This window comes from Crinia signifera, chromosome 12 (assembly GCF_055691185.1).
Source record: "Crinia signifera chromosome 12, ASM5569118v1, whole genome shotgun sequence".
Taxonomy (NCBI): domain Eukaryota; kingdom Metazoa; phylum Chordata; class Amphibia; order Anura; family Myobatrachidae; genus Crinia; species Crinia signifera.
In genome coordinates, this window is record NC_139228.1 from 22,530,922 (window position 1) to 22,549,093 (window position 18,172).

The 18,172-nt window shown below is 44.8% G+C and overlaps 1 protein-coding gene across 1 annotated transcript in view; it reads right to left on the bottom strand.

Moving 5' to 3' along the window:
• DCAF5 (DDB1 and CUL4 associated factor 5) overlaps positions 1 to 18,172 on the bottom strand; it is a 40,586-nt gene that overhangs the window by 20,840 nt on the left and 1,574 nt on the right. The window contains exons 2-4 of the mRNA XM_083167360.1: positions 7,983 to 8,126; positions 6,530 to 6,566; positions 6,319 to 6,458 (exon numbers count right to left, since the gene is read on the bottom strand). Of these exons, the coding sequence (XP_083023486.1) occupies positions 6,319 to 6,458; positions 6,530 to 6,566; positions 7,983 to 8,126 (321 nt within the window). The remainder of the gene's footprint in view (positions 1 to 6,318; positions 6,459 to 6,529; positions 6,567 to 7,982; positions 8,127 to 18,172) is intronic.

Below are 18,172 nucleotides of genomic sequence, written 5' to 3' on the forward strand. Positions count from 1 at the left end.
GTATGTGTGAGGCTGAAGGTCATCAGTCCACTACTACAACATAATTGTGACAGTCAGGCATTCCAACAGAGCGGTAACAGAACGTCATATACTGTATATATATAATGCGGATACTTCTAAGACATAAAAGATTGACCATGCTATGTGTATACATAGAGAAGAGAGAAAAGAGGATATCTGAGGCTGAACATGTGATCAGGGCTGCCATCAGTAAGGTACAGGTGTAAGGTACACATGCTAGGGGTGCACCTGACCTTGGGTCTGATTCAGATGTGGCTGGAGGTGCAATCACTGCTGCTTACATGGAAGTAGATGCCTCCTGCTTGCATTATACACCTTGCAAATATACTGATAATCACAGTTTTTTGCTGGGAAACAGGCAACCTACACGAGTAGACAATTCGGCTTAAGTCTGAATTGTGCGACCTGGGAATTTGCTCCCGGGTCGCACCAAAAACCCTTTGATTGGCATTTGGAGCTGTCTGGAGGAGGTGGACGTACTGCTGCAGGGAGGAGTTAGGCTGGTTTCACACACTCCGGCTCCTGCCGGACGGCGAAAACCCACACGGCCAGGGAGCCGCGCCGCACACAGTAGATTATCATGGAGGGGATGGCCACAGCCCGGCAGCCGTCCCTTCCAGTGGCGGGGTCCGGCTGCAACCGTGCCGTGGCCGTCCCGTGTGAAGTGTCCATTCACAACTAATGTGTGCGGCACGGCTCCCTGGCCGTGCGGGATTTCACCGCCCGGCAGGAGCCGGAGTGTGTGAAACCGGCCTTAGGGTCCCTGTGTAGCAGAAGCAAGGCAGCCAAGCAACAGAGATGCGGCCCAGCTTGGTGTGTGCTGGTGTATAACATGTATGAGTAGGATGTGTATATGAGTGTGACATCTATGTGTGCATATGGGAAGTATGTCTGAGTACATGAGTGTGATGTGTTGTGTGTAGAACATGGCATGTATGTATGTGTATGCCTGGCATGTATGTGTGAGTGTGTTAAATTTTGTGTGTACATGGTGTGTGTATGTACATTGCATGTGTGTGTGTGTGTGTGTGTGTGTGTGTGTGTGTGTGTGTGTGTGTCATACCTTTTTTCCACTAGCAAAAAAAAACCCAGTATTTTGCACAGGGACGCACATCGAGCTGGGTTTTTTACTAGTGGAAATGCTTCTCAAGGCAAAATCCTGACTGACCTGGGACTGCAACCCGTGTAGTTACCTGGGCTATACCTGAGATGCTCCCAGGTCCAGGGGCAGTGGAAACGGTACTTGTTTCCTAGCACGGCGCCCATGATTTTCAATCATATGGCATCTTATGCATTGTATCGCATCCCATGCCATATAGCCGCATGCGATTTTGGCCCCCCTATATGATTTTTAATTGTATAAGCACCCTAATGGGGGCTTACAATGTCAACCACCCCCATTATCAACCCGAACCAGAAGCGTGGCGAGCGCAGAGGTACGCGTCCTCCGACCTTTTCATACCCTCACTATCCACGTCGGAGTGGAGTTGATTATAGATAGTGTGGCGAGCGCAGCAAGCCATCGAGCCCGAAGCGTCGCGAGCGCAGCCGCATTACTTTACATGTATTCCGCTTCCACTCGCTTCGGGCTCGGTGGCTCACTGCGTTCGCCACACTATATAAAATCAACTCCACGCCGACGTGGATAGTGAGGGTATGAAAAGTTCGGAGGACGCGTACCGCCGCCGCTCGCCACGCTTCGGGTTGGGGTTGATAGTGGGGGTGCATTGAACATTGTAAGCACCCATTACGGTGCTTATACAATTAATCTTATGGGGGGCCATTTAACATTGAAAACACCCATTAGGGTGCTTATACAATTTAAAATCGTATACCATTGTATATGGCATACTTTTTTAAATTGTATAACATCGGGTGCCATCGCGTCGCATACCATTGTAAGGCTTATGGTATACGATGCGATGGGCGCTGTGCTAGGAAACAAGTACCGTGGAAACATGTAACCCGGGTTGATGCGACCCGGGTCCCATCCACTGGGAGAAGCTCTCATCTCTCAGCGCCGTCCCGGCCCCGCTTCCCAATGATGTCACCTGCCCGGCATTATACCAGGTTGGGAGACTAGTGGGAAAGGGTTAGCAAGTCAGTAAAAAGAGAGATTGATTAGGCTGGCAGCTCTAGCTTGCAGAATATCAGCGAGACCAGGTTTATAACTGAAATCGGTGTAGTGTGAAAGGGGGACTCCAGCAAAAAAACATGGGATTTTTCATGAAGTGAAAAAATAAAAATCTGTGTTTGAGCAAGAAGATTCCCAGGTCCTATGTTTGACAGAGATATCAGTGATCCGTGCTGCACCACACTATGCAGTATTGGATCACCTGTGACACCATTGGATGGTTGGGTGACCCCTCGCATACCAGCTGCCGCAGATCCAATAAATAAGCCGGCAACTCTCTATCTTTCAATAGTGATCCTGTCCTCATCACTCTCCCAAAACGAAGGGGACACCCCCACCCAGTCAATCACTGTACTTTGCACTATGTTCACTATCTCCATCGACATCTGAACCAAGTTAGTTTCTTATATTCAATATAAACCCGTTTGCGGCTGTATAAAGAATCACCAGCCACAAAAGGGAAAGTCTGTCCATGCGCTCTACCTCTGCCCACATACAGTATGGAAGACAACCTGTCAGCATGAATTTCACGAGGGAGGGTACTATGTTGCTGCAAACACTGGCAGGGGGACAGCGGAGTCAGTATGTGTAGTGAGAAGGGTCACAGAATGTAGGTTAGCAGATACTGAAAACACTGTGCAAGGGGATACGGTCATTTGGTCTACAGCAAGTTGGTCAACAAGCATTAGGTCGACACAAACATTAAGTCAACAGTGTTTAGGTCGACATGGGGTTTTTCACCATTTTTTGAGCCAACATGTGTGGGAAGGCGGTATTCATGCCCTACATCCACTAGGGTCTGGTGGGAGAATAAAAGTGTGCCGAGCGTACCGAGGCACCGTGCCCGAAGTATTGCGAGCGATGCGATGCACTTGAAACTGTGTCCATGTCGACTGTGTCGAAATCGGGTCAAAAAACAGTGAAAAACCCCATGTCGACCTAGACACTCTCGACCTAATGACCTGTAGCCATGTCGACCTTTCCCCCTAGTAATGTCGACCAACTTGCTGTAGACCAAACAATCCCAACCCGTGCAGTGCTGCTAGCTGTCCCTGAGGTGCATGGAATGAATTGGCTTTAAATGGTACCTGTTGCCTATGTGCACGATTCAGAGCTAATCACAAATGCAAAATCTTTCTCAAATGGGCAAAATCATGCTGCACTGCAGGCGGGGCAGATGCAAACATGTGCAGAGACAGTAAAGGTTTGTGCACAGGAGATTCTGACTAAATAATCAAAATATTTCAGTGATTCCCAGAGCCAGACCTTGCTAACTGGATACCCCATGCCAGATTTTGGCTGCTACCCCCTAGAACCACAACTAGCTCCGCCTCGGACCCAGCACCCCTTTCCAAATACAGCAGCAGCCAGCATCATGACCCATAACAACTCCTATTCACAGAGCTGTGATTAGACATTTTGGTGCCCTGTACCAGCAAGAGAATTGGTGCCCCCCGTACCAGAAATAAAATGTGGTTTTGCTGCAAAGGGGCATGGCCACACAATTGTACCCCTGATTCACATTATGCCACACAGTAGTGCAACCTTCTTCACATTGCACAAGTGTCCCTTAATGCAGTGGTTCCCAAACTTTTTTAAGACACGGCACCCTAGAGTATCAGAATTTTTTTCTCAGAACCCCTATGCCAAAAGATTATTATTTATAGTCCATGAAAAAATATATCATGTCAGTTGTGTTTATGGGTCATACTTTGGTTTATTAAGGAACTTATTCTTGTGCACTCGCAAAGGCAAATTCCTTCTCAAATGGACAAAACCATGTGCACTGCAGGGGGGGCAGAGAGAACTAGATTTAGGTGAGTTATTTTGTTTCTGTGCAGAGTAAATACTGACTGCTTTATTTTTACACTGCAATACAGATCTCACTTTGAAGTAAAACCCCACCCAAATCTAATTCTATCTGCACATGTTACATCTGCCCCACCTGCAGCGCACATGGTTTTGTCCACTTGAGAAGGAATTTGCCTCTGAGAGTGAACCAGAATAAGGGCCTAAGTGTTGAGGGACACGATAGCTTTAGTTTGTATACATATTTTAGGATTAGCACCCACCAGCACTGATTAATATATTTATTAATGATATTGAAAGTGACATAGTGAGTAAAATTGCAATATTTGCAGACGACAGGAAATTGTGTAAGGAAATTAACGTGGAAACACTACAAAGTGACTTAAACTGGAAAGGTGGAAAATGCAGTTTAATGTTGAAAAATGTAGTCATTCATTATGGGAACAAAAATGAACAAGCTACTTATAGGCTAAATGGAGTTATTATAGGGAATTCTGCTGCAGAGAAGGACTTGGGGGTCATCATAGATGATAAATTGGGTAATAGTGCACATTGCTCAAGTGCAGCAGCAAAAGCAAAACGGACACTGGCATGCATTAAAAGGGGTATGGATTCAAGGGATGTCAATGTGATAGTGCTTCTTTACAAGGCATTGGTGAGACCACACTTGGAGTATTGTGTTCAGTTCTGGGCACCGCACCTTAAAAAGGACATAAATGAATTGGAACAGGTACAGAGAACAGCGACTAAGTCTTGAATCACTAGAATATAAAGATAGGTTAACCAGACTGAATATGTTGTCACTGGAGAAACGGAGGTTGAGAGGTGATTAGTATGTTCATATACAGGATTGGGAATCATATGGAACTGGGAGATGATTGGTCACTAACAGGCCTATAATTAGGACACGCGGCATGTACTGAGGCTCGAGGAAAAGAAATTCTGTACTGAATTAAGAAAAGGATTCTTCCCCATTAGAGCAGTAACATTCTGGAACTCATTGCTGGTGGGGGTGATTAACAGTAGTTGCTGTTAATGAATTTAAAATCAAAACTGGATGCATTTCTGGCCACTAAGGGAATCCTATAGCTATGACTTACTCAGGTCAGTAGTTACAAGTTAGATAGGTTGAACACGATGGACTAACGTCTATTTTTCAGCCTTAATTACTATGTTACTATGATTCTGCTGGTTACATTGACCATATATAATTTGAATTGAAGCTGGGCCACCAACCTAGGGCACCCCTGCAGCAGTCGTGAGGCACCCCATGGTGCCACGGCACACAGTTTGGGAACCACTGCCTTAATCACTTTACTCTACACAACATTACCACATAACATGAATAAGGGGCACTAATGTGAGGTGTAATGTCACACAGAGGTGTCCATTATTTACATTATACAGTGTTACTCTTTATTCACATTACACCACAAAGTACTGATGGAGCCGCTGTTATTCATCCCGACAGTGCGCCGTGTCAGCCTGTTTTGGTGCGCCATTTGCTGGGACAGGGGCGCTCGCATGTCCGGGGCATGCGAGCATTACCTCATTCTCACTGGCTCCATCTGTAGTGCCCTTTAAACATGTTATGCCACACGGTATGGTGTATGTATGTATGTATGTATGTATGTATTCATTCATAGCCCCTGCGAATGTATGTGGCATCCAAGGGGGGAGGGGGGGGGGGTACCGGCATTCGGCGAGTGGTGGACTCGCAAGGCTGCGAATTCACAGCCTTGCGAATCAACCAGAATAACCCCCAATATGTGATTTGGCCAAATACACACACAGCTTGCAGCTTTATCAAATTTGACTTACCTGCACGGTGTATTTCGCCAGGAAATAGCGACGCCGTGTACAGAATCGCCTGGCCAAACCCTCACCATTTTAGTCTCTCTGCACATGTTACATCTACCCCACCTGTAGTGCACACGGTTTTGCCCATTAGAGAGAGAAAGAATTGGCTTTGTGATCAACTCTGAATCAGACCCTATATTCTGTACTGCAGGCTTTTGCTCACGCTACCTTTATTCAGAAGAATAATCCCCTACAGAGGGGATGAGAATGGTACAAAAGGTTGTTGGGAAAAAGCTGGATTTCCTTTTCTGCTACTTGTAGGATTCTGCCAGCGATTGGAAAAGAGAAGAAGCAGAAACTAGCAACTAGTAGAGCACTTACAGGCGAGTCCAGCTTTGGTGTACTGATTTTTCAATAGTTCCCTAGCAACCAGTCACAGGTCTGATTTACAGATTCATAATCAGTCCCCGAATTATAGGTAAAGCCCACATGGCGGCTGTCTACGCTGTGTGCTAACAACTTTACACTCTCAATAATGGAATAGTTTTACTCACCTCCTTGTGGAGACTCTCGGATGTCCCATATCAAGACTCTTCCATCATCCGATGAGCTAGCAAATACATTATCATTCACTGGACTGACCGATAGACCATATACCGCCTCCTCGTGAGCAAACACATCCAGGGTCTCACCACTAGGAGGAGACAATAGCTTCAATATTTCACATACATTCGGGAATGGCTGTTATTGGTCAATGGTACCTACCTTTCAACATCATGAAGGATTACTTGTTCATCATTTCCTGTAAAACAAAAGAAAAGGGTATATATATCTCTCTCTCTCACCCTGGGCGATCTAATCAACTTTATCACTCATTTTGTCCCTTTACTAGATTAATCCAGCATGCTGGATATTAATCGCCGAGTTATAGCGAGTCGCGAGACCGCCCATCTCTATCGCTATGGCCCCTACACACAGAGAAATTTAGGGGCATTTTCTAAGCGATCTAGTGAAATTGCTTAGAAAATGCCCCTAAATCAGTGGTTCTCAACCTAGGTCCTCGGGTTCCCCAACAGTTCACATTTTCCAGGTCTCCACACAGAATCACAAGTAATTAGCCCCACCTGTGGATCTTGTAAAATGTGTCAATGAATAATTAGTTCACCTGTCGGGAGACCTGGAAAACAGTTGGGAGATCCTGAGGACTGAGGTTGAGAACCATTGCCCTTAATCACTACATGTGTAGGCCCCATAGCATAGATAAAGGTCATACAGATAAAAGACAGATATGAGGTATGACCTTTACATACAACACCAAAAATTCATTGATAATAAGTGGGTGGCACTTGTACACGAATCCTTGGTGAATTGCGTAATTACTGCTGCTAATTACAGGGCAGAAGGGCGGCATCACTGTCTATCCATATAGCACTAGAGCCAAGGGCAGGCCCCCCCACTCCAAGCTCTCAGGGGCTGTCTTCCAGAAAATGGCTGCCCCATAGGAAACCCAGTTTAAAAAAACTGTCTTTTGTATGGGGGCAGCCATTTTCTGAAAGACACTTTTTTCATAAGTGCTTTCCGAGCATACTGAGCTGCAGTGCCGGGAACCACAACGGAGATACCGGCACGGTGTAAGTCGACGGGGGGGGGGGGGGGGGGGGCGTCGACACGCGCGGGGGGCGTCGACACGCGCGCGGGGGGCGTCGACACGCGCGCGGGGGGTGTCGACACGCGCGCGGGGGGGCTAAAGTGCTGTGAATACTTAATGAGCGCTCATTAAGTATTCACTGTGCTGAATTTAGGACCCAGCTCATTGGCTGGGTCCTAAATACCGTTTCAGAACCGATTTTGAGCCTAAAATACCGGTTCTGAAACGGGTAGGACCCTGCATTTTAACCGGTTAGAAAAAACGTTTTTTTCTAACCGGTTAAGTGGTCCTGCACCTTTCAGACCGCACACATTACCGTTTTAAAACGGTAAAAAAACGGCAATATACCGTTTTTAAAGTGCGGTCTGAAAGGGGCATTAGTTACACATTTACAGTATCTCCAAATATTCCAACGAGTAAAATACTTTCTTTATAGTTCTATGAAGAATAATAATAATAAATGGACAAAGCTGTGCTATCTCTCCTAAGAGCTGTAATGCCGATACACTGGTGCATATGTGGATAGAGTAACTGAACTTACAGCTTCCCTCGGATGCAGGGAGCACTCACCTCCAGAGAACACCTTGTTATTGCCATTGTTGAACGCCAAGCAGAAGATGTTAGAATGATGCTCCCCTTTCAGCTGAATGGGTTTGGCTCTAGAATGAATGGCTTCTTCCATGTGCCACAGTAACACACGCCGGTCATCTCCTCCTGTAACAAGACCACACGTCAGCATCTGATTGGTCAACTTCTTTATACAGTTAGCCCAAAATGACGGCTTCTTCAATGTACTTTCACTTTGAGCTGTGACAGTTTTTAGCCCAAAAACTCTCCACCCCACCCCTTTCTCCAGTCTCTGTCTTCACAGCTCCCTCTCTCCATACCCAACAATTTTTAAACAGATCAGTGTCCCTGCAAAAATTGCTTTCACTTGCTGTTATGACATCTTTTAGCACACAAAGGAGCAATTTGGTCCATCGGAGCGGTGTCTAATGGTCACTGGGGGCTAATACTTTGAAAGCTAGTCTGCTACCTTGTGATTGCCTGTGTGTGTGTGTGCGCATGTGTGAGAGAGAAAGGGATGTAGTTTCACTCGCTGCCAAGAGATTTATTTATTAACAGTTTCTTATATAGCGCACACATATTCCGCAGCGCTGTACAGAGTATAGTTGAACATTCACTTCAGTCCCTGTCCCAGTGGAGCTTACAATCTATATTCCCTACCACATGTACACACACACACACACACACAGACATTCTAGGGATAATTTTGTAGGGAGCCAATTAGCCTACCAGTATATTTTTGGATTGTGGGAGGAAACTGGAGTACCCGGAGGAAACCCACGCAAGTACGGGGAGACTATACAAACTCCACACAGTTACAGCCATGGTGGGAATGGAACCCATGACCTCAGCGCTGTGACGCAGTAATGCTAACCATTACACCATCCGTATGGCACTGTTTTAGAGACACACAAATGTACACTAGATATAGAGATTATATATACACACCATTTTCAGGTTAACAATATCTTTCCTCTATTGCACTCATTAGAAAAATGCTAATTTACAGCCCTGCAGCTACTTACATTATTTATTGTATACATTATTTATCTCCCAGTAAGAGCATTAACGGGTCAGTGCTTGGTTCTCCTGAATTAGTTTACTCTTGCTGAAATAATTCATTTTAAACTATTGACAGCAAGCAAGATTTCCGTCTACAGAAGCTTACACTGTTCGGTACTTATGTAGTATCTGGGCTGCCGATTTTTTGATTGTATGCCTTAAGTTAAGGCATACAATCAGATGCGATGCGATGCGATATCGCATCGCATCGCATCCGATATCGGATGCGATGACCCGATTTTTCCATAGGAATCAATGTTAAAATGATTCCTATGGAAAAATGGGTCCTTTTCATACCCCTACTATCCAAGTGGGCATGGAGTTGGATATAAACCTGTGGCGAGCGTAGCGAGCCACCGAGCCCGAAGCGTGGCGAGCGAAGCGAGCCCCGCGAGGGGACGGTATTCGTCCCCTCGCGGGGCTCGCTTCGCTCGCCTCGCTACGCTCGCCACAGGTTTATATCCAACTCCATGCCCACTTGGATAGTAGGGGTATGAAAAGGACCCATTTTTCCCATTGAATTCCATGTTAAAATGGACTCAGTCCATTTTAACATTGATTCCTATGGAAAAATCGGGTCATCGAATCGCATCGCATCGAATCGCATGGTCGCATGCGATGCGATGCGATCTCCCGATCCGACCCGATTTAGAAATCGGCAGCCCAGATACTACATAAGTACCCACTGTTCTTGTGCCCAGTGACTGATATTAGGAACATTAAAGCACTAGGGGTAACCCGACACACAGACAGGAAGGGATGTTAAGCCATATGGACAGTTGTACACCTGATACTTCAGCAATTACACAGGAACAGTCATCAGTATGCACTGTGTTACTGGGCTCAGCAGCGGGGCACAGACATACAACATGATTTAGCAATTGCCATCCCTTTTTGTTCTTAATTGGCAATAAATTAATCCTATAGACTGCCAATTGTTTAGGACAATCATCTCCTAAATGCCAACCTGCCCTCATCTATAGATTGTAAACTGGCGAGCAGGGCCTTCCTACTGTTTGGATTGTATGTAACTACCAAGTTTGTTTGATCACGGTTTCCATTTTTAAAGAGCAACGGAATTTGCTGCGCAATAGAACCTGTTAATATATAAATGAATCAAAGCTGAAGGAGCCGATAATATAATAGATAGCATAAAGTAAGTACTGAAAATAAAAATATTTAAAACATAAACTATACAACCTGTAATACATAAACTCTATATTTGAGTAACATAGTAGCATATATAGTAAAATAGTAATTAAGGCTGAAAAAGATGTTAGTCCATCGAGTTCAACCTAAATCCATTGAGTTTAACCTAAATGTATCCAATGTAAAAGTACAAAAGGAAAACAATAAAACTAATTTGGCACTGTATAAAGCTTGTGGTCCATGTGAGATATAAATTAAATTTATTTATATAGTTTTTAATGTATGACCTGTAAGCGCATGTAGAATATTTGAGCCCTATCAATTAAAATCAATAAAGGACAGCACGGCTGGATGCGTCCGGAATTCTGAGACTAATGGCTAAAATTTACTAAAGCTTCTAAAAGCTATGTTGCCCATAGCAACCAATGAAATTCTGGGGGTTTGCATGCGACTTCTTCCATCACAGAAGCCACAGCAGTGTATGGGGGCTTCTAGATTTCGGTTGTGCAGGTCTCTTTTTTAATGTAAAGCATACATGTCACCAATTGATAACTGCTCTGTTACATTCTCATCTTCTGGCAGTTCTGAGTATGAATATGTACTAATAGGTGCACTGTCCAGCTCTCTACGCTTTCAGGAAATGGATCTGAATGATCACACGGGACCAGTGTTCTGCTTACGCCCAGCTCTAATAAAATACATGACATCACAGGGACTTCCTCCAAGAAGGAGGAGGAGTGACAGATTAATCTGCTGAGCTTAGTAACAATATATGACGAGGAGAGCCACGTATAAAGCCCCTTCTGCTCCTTTGTGCACACTGATGGCAATAAAAGGTAAAAATTGAAAAATATAAGTATAAAAATGACAAAAACAAAAAGTAAATGTAAAAATTACTTTTTAAACTCCTATCCAAGCCAACAAGCATCATCAACTATGTTGTTTTATATGTGGATCCAAACAGACAAATAAAAATACTAAGACGTCCCCCTTGATAAAATATATAAACGTGTTCCATACACTTTTTAGAATTATCATCTTAGTAACCCATGTTGGTTTGGGCTAAAGCGAAACACACACACAAGCCATTTTATTCCTTTATCAAAGCTTATTGTATATTTGTTTGGAACAATAAAGTTATTTGAAAATGCTATGTATGTGAGAGCTGTCCTCTCATCCATGACATCACCAGGGTTTCACTGTCCCGACAAGCTGAGAACCAGGCGCAGATATTACTCATAAGCATTGCATTGGGACTGGCCTTAATCGGCAATCTTTATAATAAACAAATACTAGATAAAAAGGCACAAAGTACAACACATACTGACTACTCGCTAAGGAGTTCAGGGCGTGGAAGAAAGTGGTCTCTAAACAAAATTAACTTCTAGTACACTCTGGTCTGTATGTCAATGCTGGTCTGTATGTCAATGCTGACATTGCTGAGGTATAGACCAGGTTCTGCTAGAAGCACCATTTATGTGCTTTTTTTTATAGCACACAGTGGTCTGTATTTCAGCACAGATTTGCAGACCAGACCTGTGATAGAAGCAGCACAGCAGACAGCGACAACACAGGCAGGCAGGAGGAACTACAATGGGTTTTGAAAGATGCAGGGTGCAAGAATGAACACATTTCTATGACCCCACAAGGATTCTGCAACACCTGACATAAGAACATGGTTTATAAGCCACTCAAAATTAAGGAAAAAATATCATAATAGTGACATCAGTGCCAGCGGCTGGGTCTGCCCCATCGTCGAGAAACGTGAATTACCCTATCAGGCACCATCTAGTGGCCCCCGGCGTTCAAACACTTTAATTCCCCTCATAGAAGTGAGGAGCAGCATTAGTCCTTTATTATAGGGGATGCTGCAACTGTGGTCATAGCATTCAATAAGTATCGGAGCAGCAAGAACCAATGGTTAGGTTATTGTCTCTGTATTAAAATCTAAAAACAAACTGGGCCTAAACTATACACTACAAGAAAAATATTCCCATTTATTGTAGGAGGTTGACAACATGTTTTGTGGACCCAGCTATTCAAATCTGAATGGGGAATGGGCCTCAGAAGTTTATACAGCCTCCTTACCTGCAGGCTTGTAGAAGCTGTGCACGTGATAACATAAAATCATTTTTCTATAATCTGTAAATACCCAGTTACATCTGTGTGTGTTACAATGTTTGGACAGTATAATTACATTTCTGAAAAAAAAAAAAATCATAGTTTCCCTTAGTAATTAATAAGGTCCTTCCTGGTTAGTTGCTATGGGCAATTCCTTCACTATTCATTTTAGAGGTTTTAGTTAACCTACTCTGACCTAGGGGGTACTGAATACAAATGAAGGTATCCATAAAGATTTGTATGGTAACACTGTGTACATACTCATGTTTAGATAATACAAACAATTTAACTAGGTAAAATGTATTTTCCCCATTTATTTTGATGGAAAATTTAAATTTACATCATTCACTGAAATGGAGTCATGCGTTCCATTCAGGCACTCCATTGACACAAATGGACTATAGCTTTCAATGGAGCTGGTAAGAATGAATTCCTACATAAATAATCAATCAGTCTTGTGAAGGTCTTCTGTTTTCACAAGACAATTGATGCGCGATAGAATCAAGAAGTCTCCAGGACTCCCCTTGACTGCTAGCACACATCCGATTTCATCCAATTCAGATGGATCAGGCCGATATATCAGCCCAAATCGGAGGTGTTTGTCAAGCGATTTATCGCATGTAAAAAATGGCACATCAAGTGGCAAGTCAGAAGGAGCCCTGCCAGGGGCACTCAAAGGAAAACAGATCTGATGTGCCCCTCAGAAGTTGGACCTGTGTATGGGGGCCTTTAGTACCCTGCAATGGCACGAGGCACTTGCAGTAGTGCCTGGGATTGGTGGTCCAGAACCAAATAAATTATTTATGGCCATAGTGATAGGCCAATCACAGTGCTAGTGGCTGCCACTCACCACATGTGGACAATGAGAGGCACCACTGTACACCACCGCATAACTGACCCAAAGGATGACTGGTAGGCACAATTTACCTACTTTAATATGTTTTTCCAATATCCATAAAGTACTTTTATACTAGGGGTTGGGTAAAAAACATGCTGATACCAGGGCCGGCATTCCCGCCCTCGGTCCTCAAGGCACAATACAGTGCAGGTTTTAGTGATATCCAGGCTTCAGCACAGATGTTCAAAAATTAATGGAGGGATTTATTGTGCTTAATAATGTGCTCACCTGTGCTCAAGCACGGATATCACTAAAACCTGGACTGTTAGAATGTCTCGAGGACCGAGGTTAGGAATGCCTCCTTTAGGGCGCCATGGTTCGTCAGCCACTGTCTTATTGATTCAAAGAAGATTTTACCTTTTATTTAAAAGAGGACTTGGTTTGGATTTGTCTTGGCCACTTAAAGTGGTATTCAATGTGTGTCAATATTTCTCACAGTCAGAATTTTACATTCAACCTATCTGATGGTCGGAAAACACGTGGAACGGTGAAAATCTCGCTGATCCAATTGTATTTTTGTCGAAGACGCCCGCATATTCCACAATTTAATAACGTTGAGTATGCACGGGTGAAAATTGAATAGGTATGTGCCAATATTTCCATTGGTCGGAAACATTGGCACACACGGAATACACCCCTAAATTCTTGAGTAACAACTGAATCCCGCCTTAGACTACCTTGCTTTTAACCTAAGGCAGAGGTTCCCATCCTCGGTCCTCAAGTACCACCAACAGTTCATGTTTTCCAGGTCACCCAGCAGGTGCACAGTTTATGCAATAGCACAATTCAAAAGATCCACAAGTGGAGCTAATTATTTCACTTGTAATTCTGGGTGGAGACCTGTAAAATGTGCACTGTTGGGGGGGTACTTGAGTACTAAAGTTGGGAACCGCTGACCTAAAGTTCTCAAAGTCGGTCCTCAGGACCCCACACAGTGAATGTTTTGCCAGACTACACACAGAATCGAGCAAAATAATTAGCTCCACCATTGGATCTTTAAAAATGTGTCAGTAATGAGTGCACCTGTCGGGTGACCTGGAAACCGCAAACTGTGTGGGGTCCTGAGGACCGAGTTTGAGAGCCACTGCGATAGGCTTAAAGGTATTCCCACTGTTTTTTATAGCTGTAATAAAATGGTGACTAATGGTTTGGGAAGTGTTTTGAGTAAACCTTAGTTTACACACTTGTTTGTACATTATATTGGGAACACGGCGATGTCAAAATTAATGATCCGCACTGTTCCGGCAGGAGCTGGCTCATTTTATGCAGGGGATATCTATGATCAGAGATACAAATAAATACAGTATAAAAAGGCTCATTGCAGCCAGACACACTGATACTGTACTTTGCTTGCACACAATAGGAAAACCTGCACTGCTGAATGTACCGAATATGGAGGATACAGGTGCAGCTGAACATTGCTGCAATGTTTGCCAGTACTCCTCATTAAACTGAGTTGGTTCCAGTCAGTCTCATGGCGCGTACACACTAGCTGATTTTTTAAATGAGATGCACGATAACAATATTGTTACCGATATTTTCATGCATATCGTCTAGTCTGTATTACCTCTCCTAACAGACCCACAGGTTGTCAGCAATGTCCTCCGCCATCCGTACATGCTCGTCACGCCCGGCATCGCCACGTATGTATGCACTTGCTGATGCCAGCACCCCCACCAGGTTCTGTTTAAGGATGGCCATGGACCATTGATGAGTCAAAATCATAAAATGGTTTATGGTTGATGTCGAATACATTTGCCATCGATGGGGGAGAACGAGATGGTTTCCCTCCATCGATGGCACAGCAAAACGATGTTTTGCTCTTTTTTTTTTTTTTAAGTGCTGGAAAAAGGAGCATAGCTCCACCCCTGATACCTCCGAAGCCCCACCCCTGTGTTTTTATTGGCCCACAGTCCAATCAGTCAAACACCATCATCATCAATATCGATGGTCATCCATTGGATAGTTTAGCACTATCGATGGCCAGGACAGCACTGGCAACGATGGCCATCCCTAGTTCTGTTGCTCGGGACAATGCATAGTACACAGAGTAATGTGTACCCAGCTTAACCTGTTGCAGCTTTCCACTTTAGCCTGAAGAACCCAGGCTCGTCCTAGTGGGAAACAAACTCAGACTAGGCCAGAGGTCCTCAAACTAATTTACTCTGGGACCCCACCAGACAAAAAAAATAATTACAGGACCCCAGAAAGTTACTGCAGAAGGTCATCACATTACATGTGTAGTCAGCAGACAGCACATACATGGCAGCATTGTGGAGGCACAGAGTGATGGGAGGAGTCTAATATACCATAACCCATCACATCACATGTGTAGTCAGCAGACAGCACATACATGGCAGCATTGTGGGGGCACAGAGTGATGGGAGGAGTCTAATATACCATAACCCATCACATCACATGTGTAGTCAGCAGACAGCACATACATGGCAGCATTGTGGAGGCACAGAGTGATGGGAGGAGTCTAATATACCATAACCTATCACATCACATGTGTAGTCAGCAGACAGCACATACTTGGCAGCATTGTGGAGACACAAAATGATGGGAGGAGCCTACAATAACAGACAATTCAACAGATTTGAATCACTGACTAAAGGTCCATACACACTGGGCGACTATGCTGCGGGGAAAGACGCTCCGTGCATACACACTGAGCGTCTTTCCCCCTGTCCGGCGCAGACGGAGGGGGCGGCGTTGCATAGCGGAGCGCTATGCAAAGCCATCCTGAAAGCCGCTCATCTGCAGATGAATGGCTTTCCCGGCAATGTTGCGGGAGTGCGCAGCAGCGCTCACTGCTCATCGCCGGACCATACACACTGGGCGGCTTTGAGCTGAAAGCTGCTCAAACCTGCTGTTTTGAGCGACTTTCAGCTCAAAGTCACCCAGTGTGTATGGGCCTTTAGATTACAAAAGTCATCAGCCTGACGGACACAACATGGAGTTGCAACCCCATGCTGAGAAGGTCAGGACCCGCTGGACTAAGCTACTAAAATGAGGCGTGGGGCTACCATACTATTTATTGTTTTGTAGAGCAATAATACACTGTGATTTTAACATGAAAGATTTTACACAGCAGTATAATAACAATAATATGTTTATAAGATAGTTAAAAAAAACAGTTTGTGGAAGCTTTTACACAAACTGTAGCAACATCTAAGTAGTCATTTCAGTCAAAACTGATTAAATTCTAAAGCTGGATACTCATTAAATTCGTGGTCACCAACCCATCTCTCGCGAGCTACTGGTAGCTCCGCCCACACCTCTGTCCCTCTTCTCCGCATTCCTGGAGACAGATGCTAGAGTTCATATTTGACCTCTAGCGTCTGAAAGGGAAGCATAGCGCTGCAGCCTTCCCCAGAAGTGCCGGGAGCACTTAGCACTGATGCCATATGGAGAAAGATGCAGCTTTCGGCAAAGCTACATCTTCTACCATATAAGCCCCTGGCAATGAACATTGACACGTGAACTGTGTGGGGTCCTGAGAACCAAGTTTGAGAATCACTGGTCTAATCAGCTGTGTATACAAAGGCCCACCTCAGGGTTGTGTGACATGCAGGACAGACACAGCTGCAGTGTGAAAGGTGGCAACCAAAGATTACCCTGATCCAACTTGCGGTGTGAACAGCTGTAACAAGGGCTAAGACTGTGTGCATTAATCCGGCTGAGACCTGGGATTTAGGTCTGAAAGGAGTATTTGAGAGGCATAGGTTCAAACTCCATCGTAAATTGCAGTGTACAAATAATGCTGTCCAGCATTTGTGGGCCACATGCAAAAGCAGACAGTATTTACCCTGGATGCACAAAAATAAATATTTGTATTTGCACCCCTTGCACTGCCTCAGGACGGTTTCACACACTCCGGCTCCTGCCGGACGGTGAATTCCCGCACGGCCAGGGAGCCGTGCCGCACACACTAGTTTATCATGGAGGGGATGGCCACAGCCCGGCAGCCGTCCCTTCCAGTGGCGGGATCCGGCTGCAGCCGTGCGGCCGGGCCGTGGCCGTCCCGTGTGAATGGACACAATAGTGTCCATTCACAACTACTGTGTGCAGCACGGCTCCCTGGCCGTGCGGGATTTCACCGTCCGGCAGGAGCCGGAGTGTGTAAAACCGGCCTCACCCTCAGACTCCGCCCCAAAAGATCTGTGTGCAAATTCCACAAATCCCAACCCCTTGAAGGCTAACCTTGACACTCCAGATGTGGTTGAACTACACATCCCAGCATGCTCTGCTACAGATTTGATATTTGGCCATGCTAAAACTGAAGATGCTGGGATGTGTAGTTCAACAACAGCTGGAGTGTCAAGGTTAACCATCACTGCTCTAACCAAATAGAAATTAAATGCAATGTATAATAAATATACAGAAATGTAAGGATACTTTTACAAACGAGCACTGGGCCTGATTCTATGTGTCCATCACAGGACAAGGCCATCCAGCCATTTCCCAGGTGTGACGTCAAGCAGCAACCACGAAAAATGGTACGGAAACACCTGCGTTTCCCAGTTCACCCCCAATTGACACTCAAAATGCGATCACATCCTTCTGGTCCGCGGCTGCAGTTTCAGCTCTGCCTACGTGTGCTGTGGCAGCCGCTAATGCACTGACTTGTGAAAATTGGCAAATAGCTATTTTTGCGGCCTTATTTAATCAGGCCAACTGGGTTGTTTCAGGTTAGATACAGAAGGACAAAGATCTCATGTTCTTACACAAGTTTCGGTAAAAAGTAAAGCTAGACTATTTTGCCCTCTCTCATGAGTGCTTTTCTTTCTTTTACTTACACCAGGCATGTCCAAACTGTGGCCCTCCAGCTGTTGTGAAACTAAACATCCCAGCATGCCTTGCCATTATCTCAGTGCCGCCTGCTGATGCAGCTATGTGTATGTACCCTGTACTCATCCTCCATTACAGAGGTCCTTAAGGCACACCAACAGTCCAGGTT